Consider the following 21,510-nt stretch of genomic DNA (forward strand, 5'->3'; position numbering starts at 1 on the left):
CGCGGGGGCCCCATCCCCGGCTAATGCCTGGGCGTAGGAACAATCCATGAAGGGGCAGTCCTTAATGAGGTGCCCTTCCTGCCTGCACCGAAAGCAGGGTCCTCTGGGCGCGCCGGACCTCGGAGGGTTTGGTCCGGCGTCTGGCGAGCGGCTGGCCATCTCGCGGGGTACTTCCTTGGGCGGGAGGGACCAGGCCGGCGCCAATGGCCGTCGTGTCACGCCTCTCCCGTCCCCCGCCAGTCGCCTCGCTCTGGGCTCCCCTTAGCACGGGGGCTCCTCCCCGCTTCGCCCTTCCTGGGGGGGGTGGCCGCTCCGTCCCATTGCCTCTCTCCCACCCCTCGGCGGCTTCGTAATCGTTCATTAATTCGACCGCTTCACTTAACGTGAAGGAGTGGTGCCGACGTACCCAGCGTTGGCCACCGCTGGGTAAGATGTTGATAAACTGTTCAAGTATCACTAGCTCGGCCACTTGCTGTCCGGTGCGCTGTTCGGGGTCCAGCCACCTCCAGGCGGCCTCCTTTAACCTCTGGGCTATGACCCGGGGACGTGTTCCCGAACTGTAGTGCTCGCTCCTGAACTTCTGCCGGTATGTTTCGAGCATGATACCCATCTGATCTAAAATAGCTTCTTTCAGCTTACAACAGTGCAACGCGTCTCTATCGCTCAAACTACGGTACGCCAGCTGTGCCTGGCCAGTAAGATAAGGGGCCAAAATTGTGGGCCAATGAGTCTCCGGCCACCTGGCTGCGGAGGCCACCCGCTCAAACGTCGTCAAATATGCTTCGGGATTGTCGGCGACCCCCATCTTAGTCAATCTGATACTCGGGCAAGGTCCAGCCCCCTCATCCTCGTCCACATCTTCCTCTTGGGCTGTTGCACCCATCCTCAGGGGAACCGACAGCCGGACTTGTTCCCTAAACTGCTCTGCCAGCTCCTTTATCAGCTGCTGCTGTTGCTCTTGATGCTGTGCGGGCAGTTGCTGGATCAGCACGGTTTGCTGTTGCTGACTCTCTCTCTGAGATTCCTTCATCCATTCCAGCACCTGGGCGGGATCCATTTCCCCGCCCCTTTCCTGGAAGCACCGCCGCGCCCGGCTCGCCTCCGATTTCGGTTTCTACTGGAAGAGATAGACATAAATCCACTCCCCCTTGGGAGTGCTCCCCCTCTTTAGCAGAGGGGGGGACCTTCGTCAAAGTACCCACATTCTCCACCATCTGTACCAGTCTCACCCGACTGTACCCCCAGCCCGGCCCCTGTTACAGGGGCAGGCCGCCTTAAGCGTCACCCTTGTGTGCTTGTGGCAGGTCGTTGTGGGGTTTTTCAACCTCGGTTTCTCCCGCTATCCGCGGGGCGGGCAAAGGGGGGCCCGGGCCCGCCCCTGCTCACGGGCCCCAGCCCAGGGCCCTAAGGATGCGGAACCGTCTAGCTCCGGTCCGGCTGACGGGGCATCCCGCCGTAACGCGTCAGCCCACCAGCCTAAAAATGGCTCTGCCCTGGGCTACTTCCTTTCCCCGTCCCTGGCTGCACCAGTCTCGCCAGGGGCTCACCTTGCCTTTGGCCGACAGGCTGGCGGAGTTGCTTCACTCCGCCGTCCGCAGATTGGCCCCGCTGGCCAGTCAGGACCCTCACCGAGTACTCCGTCCCCCTCGCTCGCGGCGTTCTCTTCTTTGGCATGGCGGCGGTGTTTTTAAGCATCCCGCCGCTTACGTCCTACCTGACATCATCCGCTTAGGCGGGGGCGGGGCTACCCGTCCCCGCCGCCGTTTTTCTGTCACACGGGTCTGCCTGGGCGGGTGAACCACTCCGCACTGTCCCGGCTCCTGCCGCTGCGCCACGGGCTCCTCGCCGGCGGATCGGCCGGCCCCGCCAGACCCGGCACAGCACAGGAGCATGCCGTGCAGCGCCGGGCAGCCTCTGGCCAGATGCCAAGCAACGCCTGCTCGGCAGGAGTCACGGTGCGGGGCGATATTGCCCCGTCACACACGCATATGGACTGTTACAAACAAAACATATATAAAATTATATACAGTAAAACTCCAATTGTCCAGCATCCAGTGGTCCGGCACTCCCAATAGTCCGGCACCAACTGAAACCCAGAAGTGCTCCGGCCAGCCGCACAATTGGAGCTGCTATGAGCCCCATGGGCACTTGCAGCTGGGAAAGAGAAGGGGAGAAGAAGGGAAGGAGATTATACTTCTGTGACGGGTCTGCCGGAACCCGCACTGCAACTGGCCAGGGGGTAGCGGTGGGAGGGGAACAGCGCGGCGAGGAGCAAACCCCCTGCAAAATGGCTGAGGAAGCCCCGCGCCACTGCTGCGAGTTTCCAGGAGGGGAGCGGGCTCCCCAACCCCCAGACTGCAGTAGTTATCGCCGAGCAGGGGGAGTGAGGGGCGGTGCTGCGGGATCCACCCGGCAGCACCCCAGCTGCTCTGCTCAGCACCGTTTCCCCAAGTCCGCCACTGCCACTGCTGAAACTGACGAGCAGCGGACTTGGGGAAGCTGCAGAGCAGAGCAGTGGGGGTGCTGCTAGGTTGGTCCTGCAGCGCCGTTCCTCACCCCTCTGCTCGGTAATAACTACTGCAGTCTGGGGGGTGGGGAGCCCGCTCCCCTCCCAGAAACTCTTGGCGGCAGCGCGGGGCTTCCCCCGCCTTTCTGCAAAACGGTGGAGGGTTCGCTCCTCGCCGCGCTGTTCCCCGCCCACCCCCCGGACGCAGTGCGGGTCTCGGCAGACGCATCACAGCCCCCCTCTGGAGTACCTCCCGATACTCCAGTATATCTGATAATCCAGCACCACCTAGGTCCCAAAGGTGCCAGATTATCGGAAGTCTACTGTATATTGGTGGTGCACATCCACACACTATCTCAATATTGCTGTTGCACATAAGAAAATTCAACCCACCTAAGGATAGAAAATGTTAGAGGGAACATTGGTGGGCAACCTATGGCCCATGGGCTGCATGCATCCCACCAGGACTCCATCTGCGGCCCACAGACTCCAGGCCCTAGCTAGCCCCCTCCTTCACATGCCTCCACTCTCCCAAAGCTGGAGTGCTGTGAGTAGCTGATTGGCACCATTACAGTTCTTGGGGGCAGGGGGAGGAGAGTGGGGACGGAGTGTAAATCAGGCAATTCGTGGGCTCTGAATGTGCTGGTAAGGAGGGGGAGGAGCCAGTAAGTGAGGGGCTTTGATGCCCTGAAGCGTGAGAGGCACATGGTGAGAAGACAGATGGAGACCATAGGCCGTGGGCTGCTGAAGCCTGCTGGGATGAAGGGGGGCCACTCATGTGGCCTATCCAGCATTCCTGGTTGTCCCTCCCTGCCTTGTCATAATTGAACTCTGTTGAAAAAATGGGGAAAGACTATTCCAGACAAGGGATCTCCACTGAATTCATAGTACAAGCAACCTTAAGCATCCAGATCTACGTACTGCGAACAAGAACATCTTAACTGATCTTGCTGTGCAGTAGTGCATGGGATGAGATGTAACTTGGCTAGCTGGGATCAAACTGTTTGCAGTGCTATACTTCAGTGTCAGTGGTTTGATTTGCATCTAGAAATGCATGGGAGAAGTATTAATTAAAGTTGAATTAACAATGTATATAAATTCCTGCTTATGTTTTGTTTTACTCTGCATTAAAAGATCCAATTATCTTTATCCTCTTATCTGAGTCTTGGAGAAGTACCTCAGATGCTTTTCAAATATATCTGGTTTCTCCCTCAAGGAATATGAGCTTTATGGCCTAAATCTTAAAAACAAACTAGTCACGTTTAATGTGCCTCAGTTCTGGGATCTGTTTTTTTTTCAGTTTGTGGCTGTACTACACTTTTAAAAATCAGGCCCCTTATAGGAGTACCAATCTGGGCACTGAAATTACTAGTCACTTTTTAAAATAAGGCTAATTTATTAGAGAAATCTATGGTAAAATACTATGGAAGTGGAAGCTTAACTGTTCCTGGATCATCCTAAAGACCATTAGTGGATCAAAATTGGCCCTTTTCACGATTGTAGAGTCCTGTCATAATTTGGATGACGGACTCTTATGGTGTATCTGAAGTGTTCAGAGTGCAAAAGTTCAAACAAGAAAAAGATTTTATTTCATCATGTTAATACAAAACTCAAGTAGAAATGTTAGTCTTGAGAGGAAATTTCCTTTGCTATATTTTCAAAACCAAAATTTAATTAACATAATTTCACATGTATCTTACAAAGCAATATTTAGGCCTATAAAGTTTTTAAGATGTGATTTTTAAAATTGTGATTTTTTTTTTTTAATTATTTTTATTTGGGTAGAGAAGGTGTCTTTTGGGCTGGGTTTTTTTTAATTAACATATACAATGTTTCAAACATATCTGTATACAATTCCTTATGCCATTTCTTCTTCTCCTAAATGTTCTGTAAGGTTCCAGGTAGTAGTAAAACACAGTTATGTCTGTATATCAGTGTCTTTATAGTCTGTTAAACAATATAAGCAAAATCTGTGATATGTAGTGATTGTATATTACAGTAAAACTCCAATTGTTCGGCATCCAGTGGTCCGGCACTCCCGATAGTCCAGCACCAAATGGAACCCGGAAGTGCTCCAGCCAGCCCGACAATTGGAGCTGCTCTGCCCCCAGCTTCCCCAAGTCCACCGCTGGTCAGTTTCAGCAGCGGCTGACTTGGTGCTGCCAGGTTGGTCCCGCAGTGCCGCTCAGGTGAGGGGCGGCATTGCGGGACCAACCCAGCAGCACCCCAGCTGCTCTGCCCCCGGCTTCCTCAAGTCCGCTGCTGCTGAAACTGACCAGCGGCTGACTTGGGGAAGCTGGGGGCAGAGCAGCTGGGGTGCTGCTGGGTTGGTCCTGCAGTGCTGCCCTCACACACGCTGCGCAGTTCCCCGCTGACCCCACCCCAGGCCCCTCATAGCCCCCCTTCCAGTACTCCGGCATATCTGATAATCCAGCATCCCCTGGGTCCTAAAGGTGCCGGATTATCGGAAGTTTACTGTATCTTGTTTCTTGTAACCTTCTTTACACTTCAAGTTCAGTTTCTCTTTTTGCAATCACTGATCCATCCAGGACTTGTGGATGTATTTCCTTCGGAGTCCTGCATCATGTTAGGTAACAGTATGAAAAAAAATTAATGCAACTTTCTAGCACAGGGGGTGGTGGAGGACAATCTAAGGAAAATCTTTTACTTCTACATGGTTCAATCCTCTAGTACAGTGTTTCACAAAGTGGTTTGCAAAACCACTTTGAGAAACCTATTATTTGGCTGATCCAGCATGTTTACTTACCGGTACCACAGCCATGAAGCCTTGCGGCTCCTGTTGGCTTCCCACTGCTCCCCTTGGCTGCAAACAGCAAAACCGAGCCAATAGAAACCATAAGGCTCCAGAGCCATAGCGCCGGTAAGTAAACACGCCGGAGTGCCCAGGTAACAGATTTCTCAAAGTGATTTTGTGGCCCACTTTGAGAAACACTAGTATCTAGTGGAAGGGAGAATTGGCTATTGGACTAATATGTTACTAGGACTTGAAAACATGTTCTCTGCATATGGAACTTCAAGATGTTTCTTGTTGGTTGTAGGAATCCTCTGCTGAACGGCATCTTGTAAAGCAGGAACTATCTCTGCTTTTGACAGTGACCTGTGGTAAACCAGACATTTTGTTTCAGATAGCTCCATTTCCCTTGCTTTGTTGTTGCTTCTTTTCTCTAATCCCAGATCGGATCACAATGGTTTCCCTGATGATCTTCCATGTTCTGCAGGGTAGTGTGACATGATAGCTTTGGTAAATCCTAGTGGCTACGTCTACACTGGCCCCTTTTACGAAAGGGGCATGCTAATTTTAAACTTCGTAATAGGGAAATCTGCGGGGGATTTAAATATCCCCCGCGGGATTTAAATAAAGATGTCTGCCGCTTTTTTCCGGCTTGGGGAAAAGCCAGAAAAAAGCGTCTAGACTGGCCCGATCCTCCGGAATAAAGCCCTTTTCCGGAGGATCTCTTATTCCGGCTTCAAAGTAGGAATAAGAGATCCTCCGGAAAAGGGCTTTATTCTGGATGATCGGGCCAGTCTAGACGCTTTTTTCTGGCTTTTCCCCAAGCCGGAAAAAAGCGGCGGACATCTTTATTTAAATCCCGCGGGGGATATTTAAATCCCCCGCGGATTTCCCTATTACGAAGTTTAAAATTAGCATGCCCCTTTCGTAAAAGGGGCCAGTGTAGACGTAGCCAGTAAGTAAAGGCTGTTCCAGTTAAATACAGTGTCTATCTTAAAACAGATCCAACTGTCATCCCTGGCTATAGACTGGTTATCAGACAAAACTGGAATATAAAAGTGCTGCTATCTGAAAGTGGATGTCTCCATTGGTGTATAAATACATTTGGATATTTTTAAAGAAATAATTACCTGTCTCTAAGTTTTGAGTGTGCCTGGTTCTTAGTATGCTTTAATTGTATGAAAAGCTATTTCCAATGAAACATTGACCAATAACAAAGAAGTAAAGAGCACTTTTTTCCTCCTTGGGGGAATGGAGATGGTAACAGTGAGGCAGCCATTGTATTTGGTTAATTTTGACCTTTAGGTTCTAAAAGTTGAATTTGGTACCTTCAAGGTTATGCAAGCTGGTGGGACAAAACATGTCCCAAGTTGTTACAAACTTCTAACAAGAAATGCCTTCTTTCTTTTCAGCAATTAATCATAAACATTTTACTAAATCCAGAAAAAAATCCTCTTATATATGTGGTTTCAGATAATTAAATCAGGCTCATGGGCAATCACCAAACAGAATCATAAGATTCTTAGGACTTTTGCAAAGTAGACAAAAACAGTGGCTTTAACGTAAACCTGATCTTTGAAATGGAATTAGACAATTTCAATTTAACTGTTTATTTTAAGTTCCAAGCTAACCATAAACGATATAAAAAAAGCTTTAAAAACAACTAATAGTCCTGCAGCACCTTAGAGACTAACAAAAAATGTAGATGGTATCATGAGCTTTTGTGGGCACAACCCACTTCTTCAAACTATGTAATCATTTAAATGTTAATCCAATGCTGGCAGGTCAATATTTTTAATTGTCATTGTACATATTTAGTGGAGTTAAAATGTCAAACACAGGATAAGAATCTGACTTCCTTTAATGTATCTAGTTAGCTTCATTTCAGATAACGTCATTGTACCATTTGATTCACTCAGAGAATAAAAACCTCATTCATGTAAGCTTCTGTTTAAAGAGAGATGTCATTAGTACAGTCTGGGGTTACCACTATATGCAGTGGTGCTTACCTACATTTAAAAGATTTTTTTATTCCATTTTGTAAATTTGGCTGTCCAGAATTCTAGATTCATACACAACTTTTTAGAGAAAATTTAAATCCGTATCAGTACTGCCAGTCTACTAAAACTTTCCCTGTTGAACTGTCTAACCTGCTCTTCAGGGGAAACCGGAGAAAACTGACACTGTAAGCACTGCAGTGTGCTCTAAAGGCCAGCAGATTTGGATGGTGTCAGATGAAGTACTATTCTAAATTTTGTAGTTAAGATGTCAGAGATTTTTATTATTTTATAAGATGCGATGTAAAAAGAAGTAAAGGATGACTTCATTATAGATACATTGTAAACAAGAGCAAACACTTGGAACATGTTGAAGATGCAAGAAAGCATGTAATTCAATGATTATATTGAAGTTTTAAACCCCTTTTAGAAAATTCTTATCTTACAGATATGGATCCTGATTCAAAGGAGCAATGTGTAAATGTAGGGGTCAGGCTGTGTATGGATCCAATTGCAGGACTCAAGCCTGAAAATGGAATAATTTAACTATATTGTTGTTGAAAATTACTTTTTTTCTACTGTTTTTGGAATTACAGTGACACCTAGGGTACGTCTAGACTACAGGGTTTTGTCGACAGAAGTTTTGTCGACAGATACTGTAGACAAAACTTCTGTCGACAAAGAGCGTCTAGACTACATCCAGTTCTGTCGACAAAGCAAGCAGCTTTGTCGACATAACAGTGTGGATGCAAAGGACAGTGTAGATGCAATAATGCCTTCTATCAACAGAACTCTGTCAACAAAAGGTGTTATTCCTCGTAGAATGAGGTTTACATACGTCGACAAAACTGCTGAGTTTTGTCGATGTTATGTCGACATAACTCAAAGGCAGTGTGGACGCAGGTATAGTTTTGTCGACAAAAGTCCACTTTTGTCGACAAAACCCTGTAGTCTAGACACACCCCTAGAGTCCAAATTATCTGAGAGAACCACAACTTTGTTTTTATTTCTTAACATACAGTAAAACCTCACTAATTCCCCCAAACAAAATATTATTGTGGAGTTCCAAATTGTATGAATTGACAAGCAGAAATCTTACTAAGTCAATCATATTGCATTATAAAACCATATTCTGTTCATTTTGATTTTAATGTTTATACTTAATTAGTAGGTGTTATATGATGTTTGTTTAAAAATTCTTTCCTCACACAATTAACCTGTGGAACTCACTGCTATATGATACCCTTGAGACCAAGCTGGCAAGCTTAGTGTTTAAAAAAGGATTCAATATTTATATAAATAACAAGAACAACTGTAAAAACTTAAAAAAAAAATAGTCTAGCAGCACCTTAAAGACTAACAAAACATAAGAATTGGTGTAGTTAGACTACACAAATGTATGAGAAATCATGCTTCAAGAGAGAAGCAACTAACCATTACCTGCTTTGGATTAACAAGAAAGTTTTCCTATTGGATATGTTGTCTTATAATTTTGTCCATTATGGGCGATGTGGATTTTTGTGCCTTTTTATACCTTCCTCTCAGATATCTGGTACTGTCCTATGTAGGTGGCAGTGGTCTAGATGGATCTGTTTTGCTTTGGTGTGACAATTGTTGTGTTCTTAAAAGTTGCAAAATGTTAGATAAGGCTTCATTACTGGACACAACTAACACTTTGTTGAGAGGATGTGTGAGACCAGCCAATATCTGCCAAGGCTCCCGAGGACTGCAGATTAAATGAGAACTGGTGAAGTTTGACTGTAGTCCAGCAATTTCAGTTGTGCCCCATTCTGTGCCGAGGCACAAATTGTTAGGGGTGGGTTATGCCCCTGTGTAGTGACTGGGTGTGGTTCTAATATGGAATGAGGCACTGTTTCTGGCTAGCAACTTAGGATCTTGTCTACCTGATACACTTACATATAAACATTGAAAGAAGAACGGTCCTTGGATAAGCATGTGGACTAAGCTACCTTTCTACTTCATATCAAGGTCCCTCTGAATCAGGTCTGACATTACATTATCTGTAGTGTGTATATTTTTTTTGTTGCCTATTGTTTCTATCTGTTATGCGCTAGGGATGTTAAAATGTGTTTAAGTAACCATGTAACCTGAAAATTTCAGCTGTTACAAATGGGGCACATGGAGAGCCAGCTTAAAAGCTGTCTCCCCACCAATACAGGCTCCCGCCTCCGCCCCTCCTTCCCCCTGCCCCTGATACAGTAGCAATGAGGAGGCAGGCAGCTCCCCAGGAGCAGGTGCATGCAGAGAGCCAGCCCAGGCTCATCGGTTAACTGTGTACATGGTTACATTTTAACATCCCTATTATACATACAGCCTGCCAGATTCTGTTTTTACCCTGCTGTAAGTCCCGAATTACTGTTGACATAAGTGGTAGTTGTAGCTAATTTACACCAACATAAGTAACTGAGAAAAAAATTTGACCAAGAAGCTTCATTTTCCTTTATCTCCCATCTCAAAACTTTCAGAAGCATTACATTCACAAAAAATAAAAAAGTATATGTAGTACAAACCCTAAATATGGAAATTTACATGAGGTATTAGTGGCTCTTCAAAGGAAAATAAAGTCCTTTTCCAAAATTTTTATTTTGCAGAGGGACGGGGCTTGGTAATAGTAACATAACTGCAATACTTTTTACAGTTTAGCTGGAATGCTGTTATTTGTGTTTGATCTATTTGCAAAACATTTTTTTTAAAGCACTGGATTCTGAAAGGATTTTTATTTTTATTTTTTTTAGCAAGGTAAGTCTCTTTTAAAAAATTAATTGTTTAGTTTCAGACATGCTGAGTTGCATTTCACATTAGGTATCTTGAATTGTGTGTTGTGTTTTGAATCTTATCTGTTTTGATAGATGTTATCTGGTTCCAAACACTCCTGCAAAAAAAAACAAAAACAAGTTGTAAAAAGATTCAATGTGTAATAGTTTGCCCCACTAAGGAAATACTGAACTGGGTTGATTTGCAAATTCAGTACAATCAATTTAGGACTGAATAAGGAATTTCCCCTCTTGATATTCACATCTCTACATCAACTGCTATGAATGAGCCACATCCTCTTTGATTTGATTAGTGTCATTACCAAGAAACTTTTCTTTTGTTGTCCTTCTATACCCCTGCCTCTAACTCTGCTCCAATTCATATGGTGAAGTGGATTTTACGCACAAAAGCTTTATCCATAAGGTGCCACAAGACACCTCATGTGTTAGTTTGTATCTACAAAAACAAACTTCACCTGAGACTTCTCCTTTCCTTTGCTACTGGTGCAGAATGTGACCGTCTGTCCTGTATCTGCATGCCCTCGTTCATCTGCAAGATTCTTAACCTTTTTCATTCAGTGTTGACTATCCTGAATACAGCTCCTAGGGGAGCGCAGAGAGTCAGCAGGACAGTCATGTTTATCTTATGCGTATGCTCACGTCTGCCAGTCCCTGGGTTACATCAGTATGGGTTTGATGGCTTTTTGGAGGGCAGTTTTAGAGGAATGAAAATTAAATCACAGGTTTTATATGTGGGCAAGTGTTTCACCTGTCAATGCTGAATGTCTATTTCATTTTCGTGTTTCATCTGTGAAGTATATGTTCTGTTTCCTTATTAGAATGAAACAGGAGCTATATTTCTTGTTTATGATTCAGGAGTAGTTTTCTTAATTTGAAAGTGTTGTGTATGTTCCTAAAATTGTTCTTCTGTAGCATATGCAAAATACACTATGGTGTGGTTTAAAAAAAATTGTTACAAGTTTGGGGGGATGAAATCATGTTCATGTCTTTATACAGTATCATGAAGTATTCTGTATAATTTGCATATGTTGTAGTAATTGTTTTAGGAATATTTGAGTTCTTAAACTTTTTGGAACTACCGTACTTTTTGTAACTCTACTTGTAAAGCCATGTGCCTTCATTGATGTGAGTCCAATTATCCAGAGCTCGGGGGTGGATGGGGAAAGAAATTGAAACTAATGATGTGCCTCCAAAAGTGAACTGTAATAGCTTTTCAATACCTAAAATATGTATGTCATGGCTCTAAAGCAGGGATGGGCAAAAGGGCCTCCGCAGGCCAAATCCAGCCCACCAAGCAGGTTGATCTGGCCCACGGAGGCCTTGTTGCTTCCCCCGCCCCCAGGACAATTAGGGCTTGGGGCGGGAGCAGCTTGTGAAATTTCCTCTGCCCTAACCCTGCCCTGCAAGGAGGCCTCGCACGCTCCCCTACCCCCAGGCCAGTCAGGGCTTGGGGGCTGGGGAGCGCATTAAGTCTCTTCCCACCCTGTCAGGAGCGCGCGGCACTTCAAAATGCTACGTGATCCTGGCAGGGCGGAGGAAACTTTGTGCGCTTCCCCAGCCCCTAGGTTCTAATTGGCCTGGGGGCAGGGGAGCATGCAAAGCCTCTTCCCACCTTCCCATTAGCATGGGTGCTTAGTGGGAAGTGGGAGGGGGCAAAGGGGTTCCCCCACCATCAGGCCAATCATGGTCTGTGGGCAGGGAAGCCCGAAAGCATCCTGGCCCCGCCCCTTCCATTTTAGGTCCCACCCCCTACCTGGGTAGCCCAGGGCCACTTCAAAAATTTTTGCCTACCCCCTGTTCTAAAGTCTGGCATCTCAAGTGTTTTCAGACATAAAATGAGCACAAAATTCTTTTGGAAAAAGTGTGTCTCTACTCCCCAATAGTATGTAGATCCTAATTTCAGCTTTGATGTGCAGTATTGGACTTCTGAAACCTTTGGCATTGTAAGTGTTGAAAAGCTATTGCTGGTTCAGGACTGACTCTTGCAAATGCTGGCTCTCTGGCAGTGAAGAAGTCCGATTCTGTAGGAAATGTAATATAGTTCTGAAATGTGATTCTCCCTTTTTCACATACAATGAACTAGCAAAAATAGCCATAAGATTTTGGAAACCCACTTCTCATGTTACTTGTTACTCACTGGCTGATTATGGTTGTTAGCATATCTCTTCTTGTACAGTTCTTGTACAATTGCTCGACAAACTGTTCGGCCACTCATATTTTTCTGCAGATTAAAATGTAGTTAACAATTTTGTATTAGAAATAGAATTGTAAAAATTCATTTGTCTCTACATTATATCTTTTCTGATTTGTTTTTTAAAATTTCATCGTAAGATATCACGATAACATGAAACATTAAGTTTTGCAGCCAAAAGGGGCCCCAGCTGTAGAACAAATTTCTTACTGTCAAATTAAATTCCTTCTTTATCTTGTGGAGTTTACACACACACACACACACACACACACACACACACACACACACACACACACACACACACACACACACACACACACACACACACACACTCTCTCACTCCCTCTAAAGTCACCATTCAGTTGCACGGCAGAAGTTGGCTTTTTAACTATAGTTGAAACATAATTTATTGTGATATCTATGTTACTGAAAAGCCATCACTTAACACAGGAAGGTGGCCCTGAGCATAACTCTCACTGTCCAATTAGCCAGAAAGAACTCATTAACAGAAACTTTAAAGCTCGGGGAAAAAAGTTATTTGATAGATCATCTGGTTATATCTCACTTAATACCCTGACATTATAGGGCCCTTGGGCATGAATGCACCTTGGTCTCTCCTGTTCTCTAGCTATAACACAAAATAGTCTCATTTCCTGAAAGATGTAATACTTTGGTATAAATCAAGTTGTTGGGGTTGATGTGGTAGTAGCTAGGTGGTTTTGATGGTCTGTGATGTGCAGGAGGTCAGACAAGGTGGTCTGGTGGTACCTCCTAGCCTTTAAATATTGACTCTAAATTCAGCAGTTTTTAAAAAAAAACTTAGGCACTGGGTCCCTTTATTACTTACTTCCACAGAGTTTGAGCTCTGTGTACTTCCAGCTACAGTAACCCCTTTGCTTGAGATTTCAGAGAGCCTGTTTAATGTCCCCAGATTTGTTCAAGGTTATACTTTAAAATATATATAAAAAAATCTGTGAATCAAAGACATCCCAAACAAGTAAAGTCAATATTAACATACATGGTGTTCTCCTTTTACGTCTTCTTTCTTGGTTTTCTTTACTAGTTTGGATTTTGACTGCAAAACAAAAGTCAGTTTTATACATGGCTCTGCATGTTAAATAACTAAAGTGATACTGTAGCAAAATATATTGCCTGCTTATAACATTAGGGCTGTCTTACTATTTATTAGGTTCATTTAAGGGTTCCAAATACTGATGACTGTTCTAAAAACAAAAGCCCCACCAGACACACTTAATAAAAATCAATGTCAGTGTCATCACTAACTGAAAAACTTAAACAACAAATAATCTAGTAGCACTTTAAAGACCAACAAAACATGTACAGTAAAACCTGTATTATCTGGCATACTCGGGGATTAGGGCATTCCAGTTATCTAAATATTCTGGTTATCTGAGGGACGCATCAACCTAGGAAAAATCAATGGACAATAATAGTAAAACTCAAGTTTTTAATATTGGTAGTTTTGTAACATGAGGCAGTTGGTCTCACAGGGAGCTTGGAGAGGGAGTTCTGCAGGTAAAAGAGGAGTAAAAACAGGACCCTTGTAGAGCTTCTAAAAGGTTTGAAATCTAGAAGCCTCTGTTAATTGGCTGAGCCTCAGTTAGGGGGAGGGGCTACCAGACCTATATAAGCCTGTGACTCAGTGACCAGGGAGCTTGCGAACAGGAACAACTAACATGGAGTTTGGAGAGGGAGGTTAGAGGGCACTAGTGACTTCTGACCTTCTTTAAAACATAACTCTTATAATAATCTATATTCCAGAGGTTTAAAAAGAATCCCAGTTTATACTTAAACTTATTCATTAGAAAAATGGAGACAGAAGCCCAGCAGCAGAGTGGGGGCTATCCTGTTGTTTGCGTCGAGTGTAACATGTATGATTACCTGCCCTGTGGGCGGGTGGCATATGGGTGCACCCGTTGCAAGGGGCTCCTGACCCTCAGAGACCGAGTTCGGGCTTTGGAGGCCAGGGTGGCTGAACTGGAGGAGCTAAGGGAGGTAGAGAGAGATGTTGATGAGACTTTCCGGGACACTGTAGTACTGTCCCACCTCCAGTCTGAGAACCCCAGTACTCTTAAGGAGGTTAAAAGTCTCAAGGGAACAGAGCATTCAATGGGAGCAGAGGGAAACCATCCCGTAGTTGGGACCCTCCTCCCAGAGGATGTTGCGGTATCCTCTCGCACTGAAGATACCTCTGAGGGAGAGGGAATGCCAGTTAGGAAGAGGCAGGTGTCAGTAGTGGGTGATTCTATTGTAAGAAACATAGATAGTTGAGTTTGTGATGACCAGGAGAACCGTATGGTCCCTTGCCTGCCTGGTGCGAAGGTTGTGGATCTCTCAAGGCATCTAGATAGACTTGTGTAGTGCTGGGGAGGAGCCGGTGGTCGTGGTACATGTAGGTACCAATGATGTAGGGAAGGGTAGGAGAGATGTCCTGGAGGCTAAATTTAGGCTGCTAGGAAAGAGACTGAAATCCAGGACCTCTATGGTGGCATTCTCGGAAATGCTTCCAGTTCCACGCGCAGGGCCAGGTAGGCAGGCAGAGCTTCAGAGTCTCAATGCATGGATGAGACGATGGTGTAGGGAAGAAGGGTTTGGATTTATTAGGAATTGGGGACACTTTTGCAAGAGGGGGAGCCTAAACAGGAAGGATGGGCTCCACCTAAACCAGGGTGGAACCAGAGTGCTGGCACTAAACATTAAAAAGGCCGTAGAGCAGTTTTTAAACTAAGAGATGGGGGAAAGCCGATTGGTGTGGAGATGCACGGAAATTGGAGGGAGACTTCTCTTAGAGAATCTCTATCAATGGATTCTCCTCTAAGCTGTAGTCAGAAAGAGAGGAGGGGAGAGGGCAAACCATGGGCCAGAGCAGACAAACAACGGCATACAAAGGAATCAAATGCATCAGGGAAGGGCAGACATATAAGCAGTGGCAAATTTTTAAAGTGCTTCTACACAAATGCTAGGAGTCTGACTAATAAGATGGGTGAACTAGAGTACCTCGTATGAAATGAGGAGATTGACATAATAGGCATCACTGAAACCTGGTGGAATGAGGAAAATCTGTGGGACACAATCATAGCGGGATATAAAATATATCAAAAGGATAGAGCAGGCCGGGTGGGTGGCGGAGTGGCACTATATGTGAAAGATAATGTAGAATCAAATGAAATAAAAATATTAAATGAATCAACATGTTAAATAGAATTGCTATGGATAGTAATTCCATGCTCCAATAATAAGAAATTAGCAATAGGGATATATTACCGACCACCTGACCAGGACAGCGATACTGACATTGAAATGCTGAGGGAGATTAGAGAGGCTACCAAAATAAAGAACTCTATAATAATGGGGGATTTTAATTACCCCCATATTGACTGGATACATGTCACCTCAGGAAGAGAAGCGGAGATAAAATTTCTCAATGGCTTAAATGACTGCTTCTTGGAGCAGCTGGTACAGGAACCCACAAGGGGAGAGGCAATTCTCGATTTAGTCCTGAGTGGAGCGCAGGATCAGGTCCAGGAAATAACAGAGTTCTTTGAAGGGGTTAACAAACATGTGGAAAAGGGGGATCCAGTAGATATAGTATATTTAGATTTTCAGAAAGCCTTTGACAAGGTCCGTCATCAAAGGCTCTTGTGTAAATTACATTCTCATGGGATAAGAGGGAAGGTCCTTTCTTGGATTGAGAACTGGTTAAAAGACAGGAAACAAAGGGTAGGAATAAATGGTAAATTTTCAGAATGGAGAGGGGTAACTAGTGGTGTCCCCCAAGGGTCAGTCCTGGGACCAAACTTGTTCAACTTATTCATAAATGATCTGGAGAAAGGGGTAAGCAGTGAGGTGGTAAAGTTTGCAGATGATACCAAACTGTTTAGGATAGTCAAGACAGAAGCAGACAGTGAAGGACTCCAAGAAGATCTCACCAAACTGAGTGATTGGGCAACAAAATGGCAAATGAAATTTAATGTGGATAAGTGTAAAGTAATGCACATCGGGAAAAATAACCCTAACTATAGGTACAGTATGATGGGGGCTAATTTGGCTACGACAAATCAGGAAAGAGATCTTGGAGTTATCGTGGACATTTCTCTGAAAACTTCCACACAGTGTGCAGTGGCGGTCAAAAAGACAAATAGGATGCTAAGAATTATTAAGAAAGGGATAGAAAATAAGACCCAGAATATCTTACTGACCCTGTATAAAACTATGGTACGCCCACATCTTGAATACTGTGTACAGATGTGGTCTCCTCACCTCAAAAAAGGTATATTGGCTTTGGAAGGGGTTCAGAAAAGGACAACTAAAATGATTGGGGTTTGGAACGGGTCCCATATGAGGAGAGGTTAAAGCGACTGGGACTTTTCAGTTTAGAAAAGAGGAGACTGAGGGGGGATATGATAGAGGTCTATAAAATCATGAGTGGTGTGGAGAGGGCCGATAAAGAAAAGTTATTTATTAGTTCCCTAAATGGAAGAACTAGAGGACACCAAATAAAATTAATGGGTAGCAGGTTTAAAACTAATAAAAGAAAGTTCTTCTTCACACAGTGTGTAGTCAACCTGTGGAACTCGTTGCCAGAGGAGGCTGTGAAGGCTAGGACTATAACAGAGTTTAAAGAGAAGCTAGATAATTTCATGGAGGTTATGTCCATAAAAGGCTATTAGCCAGGGGATAAAATGGTGTCCTTGACCTCTGTTTGTGAGAGGCTGGAGAGGGATGGCAGGAGACAAATCGCTTGATCATTATCTTTGGTCCACCCTCTCTGGGGCACCTGGTGCTGGCCACTCTCGGCAGACAGGATACTGGGCTAGATGGACCTTTGGTCTGACCCAGTACGGCCGTTCTTATGTAAAGACTATTAGTACTTCTTAAAATTAAGCCAGTCATGGTAAACCAAGCCAGGCCTGTACACCTGAAGATGTGACAGTATTGTGGCTGGGGCCAATGGCGGTTAACAAAGTTTTCTGGTTAACAGAGTGCTGCATAACAAAGATTTCATTGTAGATGGTATCATGAGCTTTCATGGGCATAACTCGCTTCTTCAGAAGAAGTGCCTATGAAAACTCATGATGCCATCTACATGTTTTGTTGGTCTATAAAGTGCTACTAGACTATTTGTTGTTTTTTAAGTTTTTCCTGTTACTGACTTCAGAGGGGTAGCCGAGTTAGTCTGTAACTGAGTACATTTTAAACATTCGGGATGTTAAGATGTTTAATAAGTTAGCCATGTAACCCGGGAATGGGGAACCTTTTTGAATCGGGGCTGCGGATCCAGAGAAAAATCAGTCAGGGGCCACACAAAAGTGAGAAAAAAACTCAAAACAAAACTCTCTCTGGTGTGACCCGCAACATAGAAATAAAAAGATACGCCCCACATTCCTCTCACACACCAGAGGCTAGGAGGCCCAGGCTAGTAGATTTTTGTGTGCTCCATCCCCTCAGGGCATCTGGCCCCTGGGCCTTAGGTTGCCCTTCCCTGGGTTAAACTCTAACATCCCCATTAAACATGCACAACTCTTTTTCTCTCTGGTTCTGGGAGAGCTTTTCCAAGTTTAAGATGCCCCGCAATTCTTTTCCAATATCCTTTTCCATGCATCTTACAACATTTTGAATAGGACTTCACTATGGAAGTAAAAGTATTGCTTGAAATAATTTCATTGCACTTGCATTTAGTATTGTAGAGTAATGTAATTATTAGTTTACCAATGGAAATTAATTCATGGAGTTTACAATCTGTTTATTGCTAGTAATGCTCTTTATTTGCTAACTATTTTCTTTCAAAATATTATTTGAATCTTATCAGACTTTTTGTATTTTTGATAATCTGTCTCATTTACAAAATGACTTCTGGCAATGTATACCAAAGTTGCGGTAGATTGTTCCAAGAATAGTTTGGGTTTCTGTTGCCTTACCCATTTTTTTTTTTTATAAAGAGAGTTTCAAAGGGAAAGTGATGTGTGAGATGTAATGAGTATACTAAGTGTCTAATCTGTGTGTGAGAGTGTATAGATGCATATGAGGTATAATCCTCAAACACAACCTCTGTAAAACTCGTTTGCCATGTGTGATGCAAAAGTAATTAAAATTCTTTGACCCTTAGCTCTTGATGAAAACATTAAAGCTATTGAGTAATCTGGATGAAAACAAACCAAATATGAAAAGTTAAAACTAAACCTACCTTGTAGAATATAATGACTGCAAATATGGCAGTGTTGTATAAAAAGAGCAGAGATGAGAGGACTATCATGAGGATATATACTTCTGTGCTGTCCTTCTCAGGCCCTTTAGTCATAATAAACAGTGTTAGAATAATGGAAACTGTTCTGTTTAGATTATATTTTTAGAATAATATTTGTATAGCCATTTCATCTAAGGAACTCGATACTGCATGCTTACAAATTCACTTTAGTCATTCTTGGTATTAATTTCCATCTTGGTTCTTGACTGTAAGAGACCTCTTTCCTCCTTATCAGCTGGGACACTTGATAAGAGTCACTAGACTCAAACAGTTGGGAACAAGAGACCAGGTATTTTTGATGGAGAGCCCTTAATATGGGATTTTGTTCTCTTATCACCCTAAGCTTCTGCTGGTCTAAAATCTAACCATTGAGGAACAAGTCTGAAGAAGGCTCATGTGCTTGTTCAGGATTTTTAGCACAGTGCATGGTGGAAAGAACGTAGGGAGAGTATGGAACTCTGTTTGGGGAAGAGAGCAATAGGGTTCCATGTGCAGAATAAATGTTTTGTCCCATAGCATGGATGTGTACCACCTTTGGAAACACATGCTGTCTGCCTTGGGTCTTCTGCCAATCATTTGAATGGGCAACATTTAAATCTCTCCAAGGCAGCCGCTCAAGCACTCAGCATAAAGGGAATACTGATTTGCAAGTGCAAATAATTAGAGATATTTAAAATATCTTTTCTATTAAGATTGTTCATAGGAATTAGTGACTAACCTCTTTTCACCAATTTTGTTCCATTCCCAACTTGCTTAGATGTGGTTGCATTTGAATCTGAAAATGCTATTCCACAGATATAAATGGCACTGTCATTTATGGTCAGTTTCTTGATCTGAAGTGAAGAATTTGATTCAACTGTGAACTTCTGTGTATCTGTGCACGTAGGTGTACACAAAGCCTCATGTGTAAAAGCAAAATAGCGAAACCATAGAATTTGAGGCTGGGATCCAGAACAGTTGGAAGCAGAAAAACGGCACGTTATGTTCACAGTGTTGACAGTGTTGTCTACTTCCTTAAGTGGGTGTTGTGTTATGATAACATTGCAGGTGTCTACAGCATGACCTGCTGAGGGGAAAAAAAAACCTTTTAAATTCTCTATCACTCAACTAAGAGATGTTGTAGAATAAATACAAGTTACCTTGAATTTACCTAGAGGAGTAAAAAGCAGTGATATGCCAACCATGGGATCTCTTGTTGTTTTCAGGAAGTTTCTTCTTGGATGATTCCAAGACTGCCTCATGGTCCAAATACCATTTTGAACTTTTTAATGCTTTTCATATGCCCACAAGTAAATATGAATGTGATTGCTTATTGATCATGGGTTTTACAGGTCAGCAGTACCATGTGCTAGTACTGGCACTTAAAAAACTAAGCAATATTCAGAGAAAGGAAGGCAAGGAAAGATTAAGCAGGAAAGAGAACTTGATTTAACTTCCTTAAATGATCAGCAACTTCATTTGAGTCATCAGCAACTCACAAGCTTTCTGTTTACTGTAACTTATGACAAATGCATTTTTACTGAGCTATTATAGAAATCCATAACTGTAATAAACTTAAATATGCCAAGATAATTCTATCAAAATAATGGTTAAATGCCTAAAATGTAGATAATTGGCATGGAGACTGTGGAAATAGATATTGCTAAACCAACATTATATAATTTAGTTTCTAGAAAGTATTTAGAAAACAAATTACAAAACAATTGAAATGGACTTATATTTCTAATCAAATCTTGAATTGTTACAAATTATGTATTGTATGTACTCAAGTACAGTAAAATGTAAAGTTAAGATAGCAAAGAATGTTACTACTCAACAATATTGTCTAGATATGTGACTCTTCATATTTGTACTGAGTTTCTGGTGAACCAAATCCAGGCAAGATGAGTGCATGGGGGTTCCGCAGGAAGAGAGAAGTCATTCTCTTTTTTTCTGTGCCACAAGTTAGCAGCAGAGCCATCCCATGGTCACTATGCTTCCCTGAGGATGCATTAGCCAACAGCAGATGCATTCCCTCTGTGAAAGGTATCGATTGGCTGGTATAGTACATCCACAAACTGACTAATCTCTCTGTCCCTGCCCTGACCTCACTGTACACTGAGGTGGATGGTGCCCCTGTGAAGCAGAATGCTGTAACATTTAGTTGGTGTAGACACTGTGCATTGGGTTACCAAAAGCCTTGTCCTACCAACCCAGTAGAGCAGAACTGCAGCCATTTAGCTGTATCAGGGGTCTGCTGTGCAGGAAGGGGAGGATTTGTCGATATGGTCGTAGGTTATGAGAGCACTTTATATAATCCTTTTGAAGAACAATTTTTCATTAATATTCATTTGATTAGGAAACTTTATGAAGACAGCAGAAATTAGCTAACTGCAAAGCAGATTTTCTTGCCTCTTAGCATTTTACAGACTTGTTCCAAATGAGAACTGCATTTTTAATCTGTGTAAGAAATTTTATGTGAATCTCTTTTAAAGTAGGTGAAGAAGCCAGTAAGATGAAAAATAAAATGCCTTACCAATGTTGTATAGAATCCAGTTGAATTCCAACACTAGCACGGCTTTGCATTTATTGAAAGGTGCCATTTCTTGGTGTGTTTGTCCTGAAATGGTTCTGCTCAAAAAAAAAAAGAGGAAGCTAATCAGGAAACTTTAGAAATTACTCAATTCTCTACATCTCACACTCAGACACTTCCTATTTGCATATATTTACAAGAATTAAACATGTTTAGTACATTTCTTAAAGGTGCAGTATGTATTTAAATGTAATGAAATTTACATTTTTCAGTTAGATGGGACTAGTGAAAATCTATTCTTTTGACAAGTGGTTTTTTTTTAATTTTAAAACTACTATATTGTTGAGTTGCTTCTGATGATTTCATTGGCTATAACAAGTGACAACATATTTTTCATTATATAAAGGTATCTGGAACTTAATTTCCTTTTTGGGAGGATCCTAAACAAATAACCCTTCCCTTCTCAGTTACCAAAATGGCCCTTGAATGAAC

General features: G+C 43.0%; 2 protein-coding genes across 5 annotated transcripts in view; one reads left to right on the forward strand and one right to left on the reverse strand.

Moving 5' to 3' along the window:
- METTL9 (methyltransferase 9, His-X-His N1(pi)-histidine) overlaps window positions 1-21,510 on the forward strand; it is a 49,764-nt gene that overhangs the window by 26,896 nt on the left and 1,358 nt on the right. The gene's annotated exons all lie outside the window — the stretch shown is intronic.
- IGSF6 (immunoglobulin superfamily member 6) lies at window positions 6,102-21,116 on the reverse strand. Of its 2 annotated transcripts, none has more exons than XM_025178481.2 (6): window positions 21,022-21,116; window positions 19,225-19,569; window positions 18,447-18,550; window positions 13,260-13,316; window positions 12,188-12,271; window positions 6,102-10,148 (listed from the first exon to the last, which is right to left on the reverse strand). In XM_025178481.2, exons 1-6 carry the CDS (start codon window positions 21,086-21,088, stop codon window positions 10,110-10,112), a joined length of 696 nt encoding a protein of 231 aa, XP_025034266.2. In that variant the 5' UTR covers window positions 21,089-21,116; the 3' UTR covers window positions 6,102-10,109. The 2 variants fall into 2 exon arrangements, with proteins under 2 accessions (XP_025034266.2, XP_075755599.1); XM_075899484.1 differs by having other exon boundaries at window positions 6,113-10,148; window positions 19,225-19,572.

The sequence above is a fragment of the Pelodiscus sinensis genome, chromosome 16, assembly GCF_049634645.1.
Source record: "Pelodiscus sinensis isolate JC-2024 chromosome 16, ASM4963464v1, whole genome shotgun sequence".
NCBI classification, from domain to species: domain Eukaryota; kingdom Metazoa; phylum Chordata; order Testudines; family Trionychidae; genus Pelodiscus; species Pelodiscus sinensis.

Coding starts and splice junctions, on each gene's coding strand:
- IGSF6 (XM_075899484.1), bottom strand. CDS start 21,088: ATGGCACCTTTCAATAAATGCAAAGCCGTGCTAGTGTTGGAATTCAAC. Junction 13,317..18,446: donor CAGTCATTATATTCTACAAG/GTAGGTTTAGTT, acceptor TTTGTTTTGCAG/TCAAAATCCAAACTAGTAAA. Junction 12,272..13,259: donor ACGTAAAAGGAGAACACCAT/GTATGTTAATAT, acceptor TTTAATCTGCAG/AAAAATATGAGTGGCCGAAC.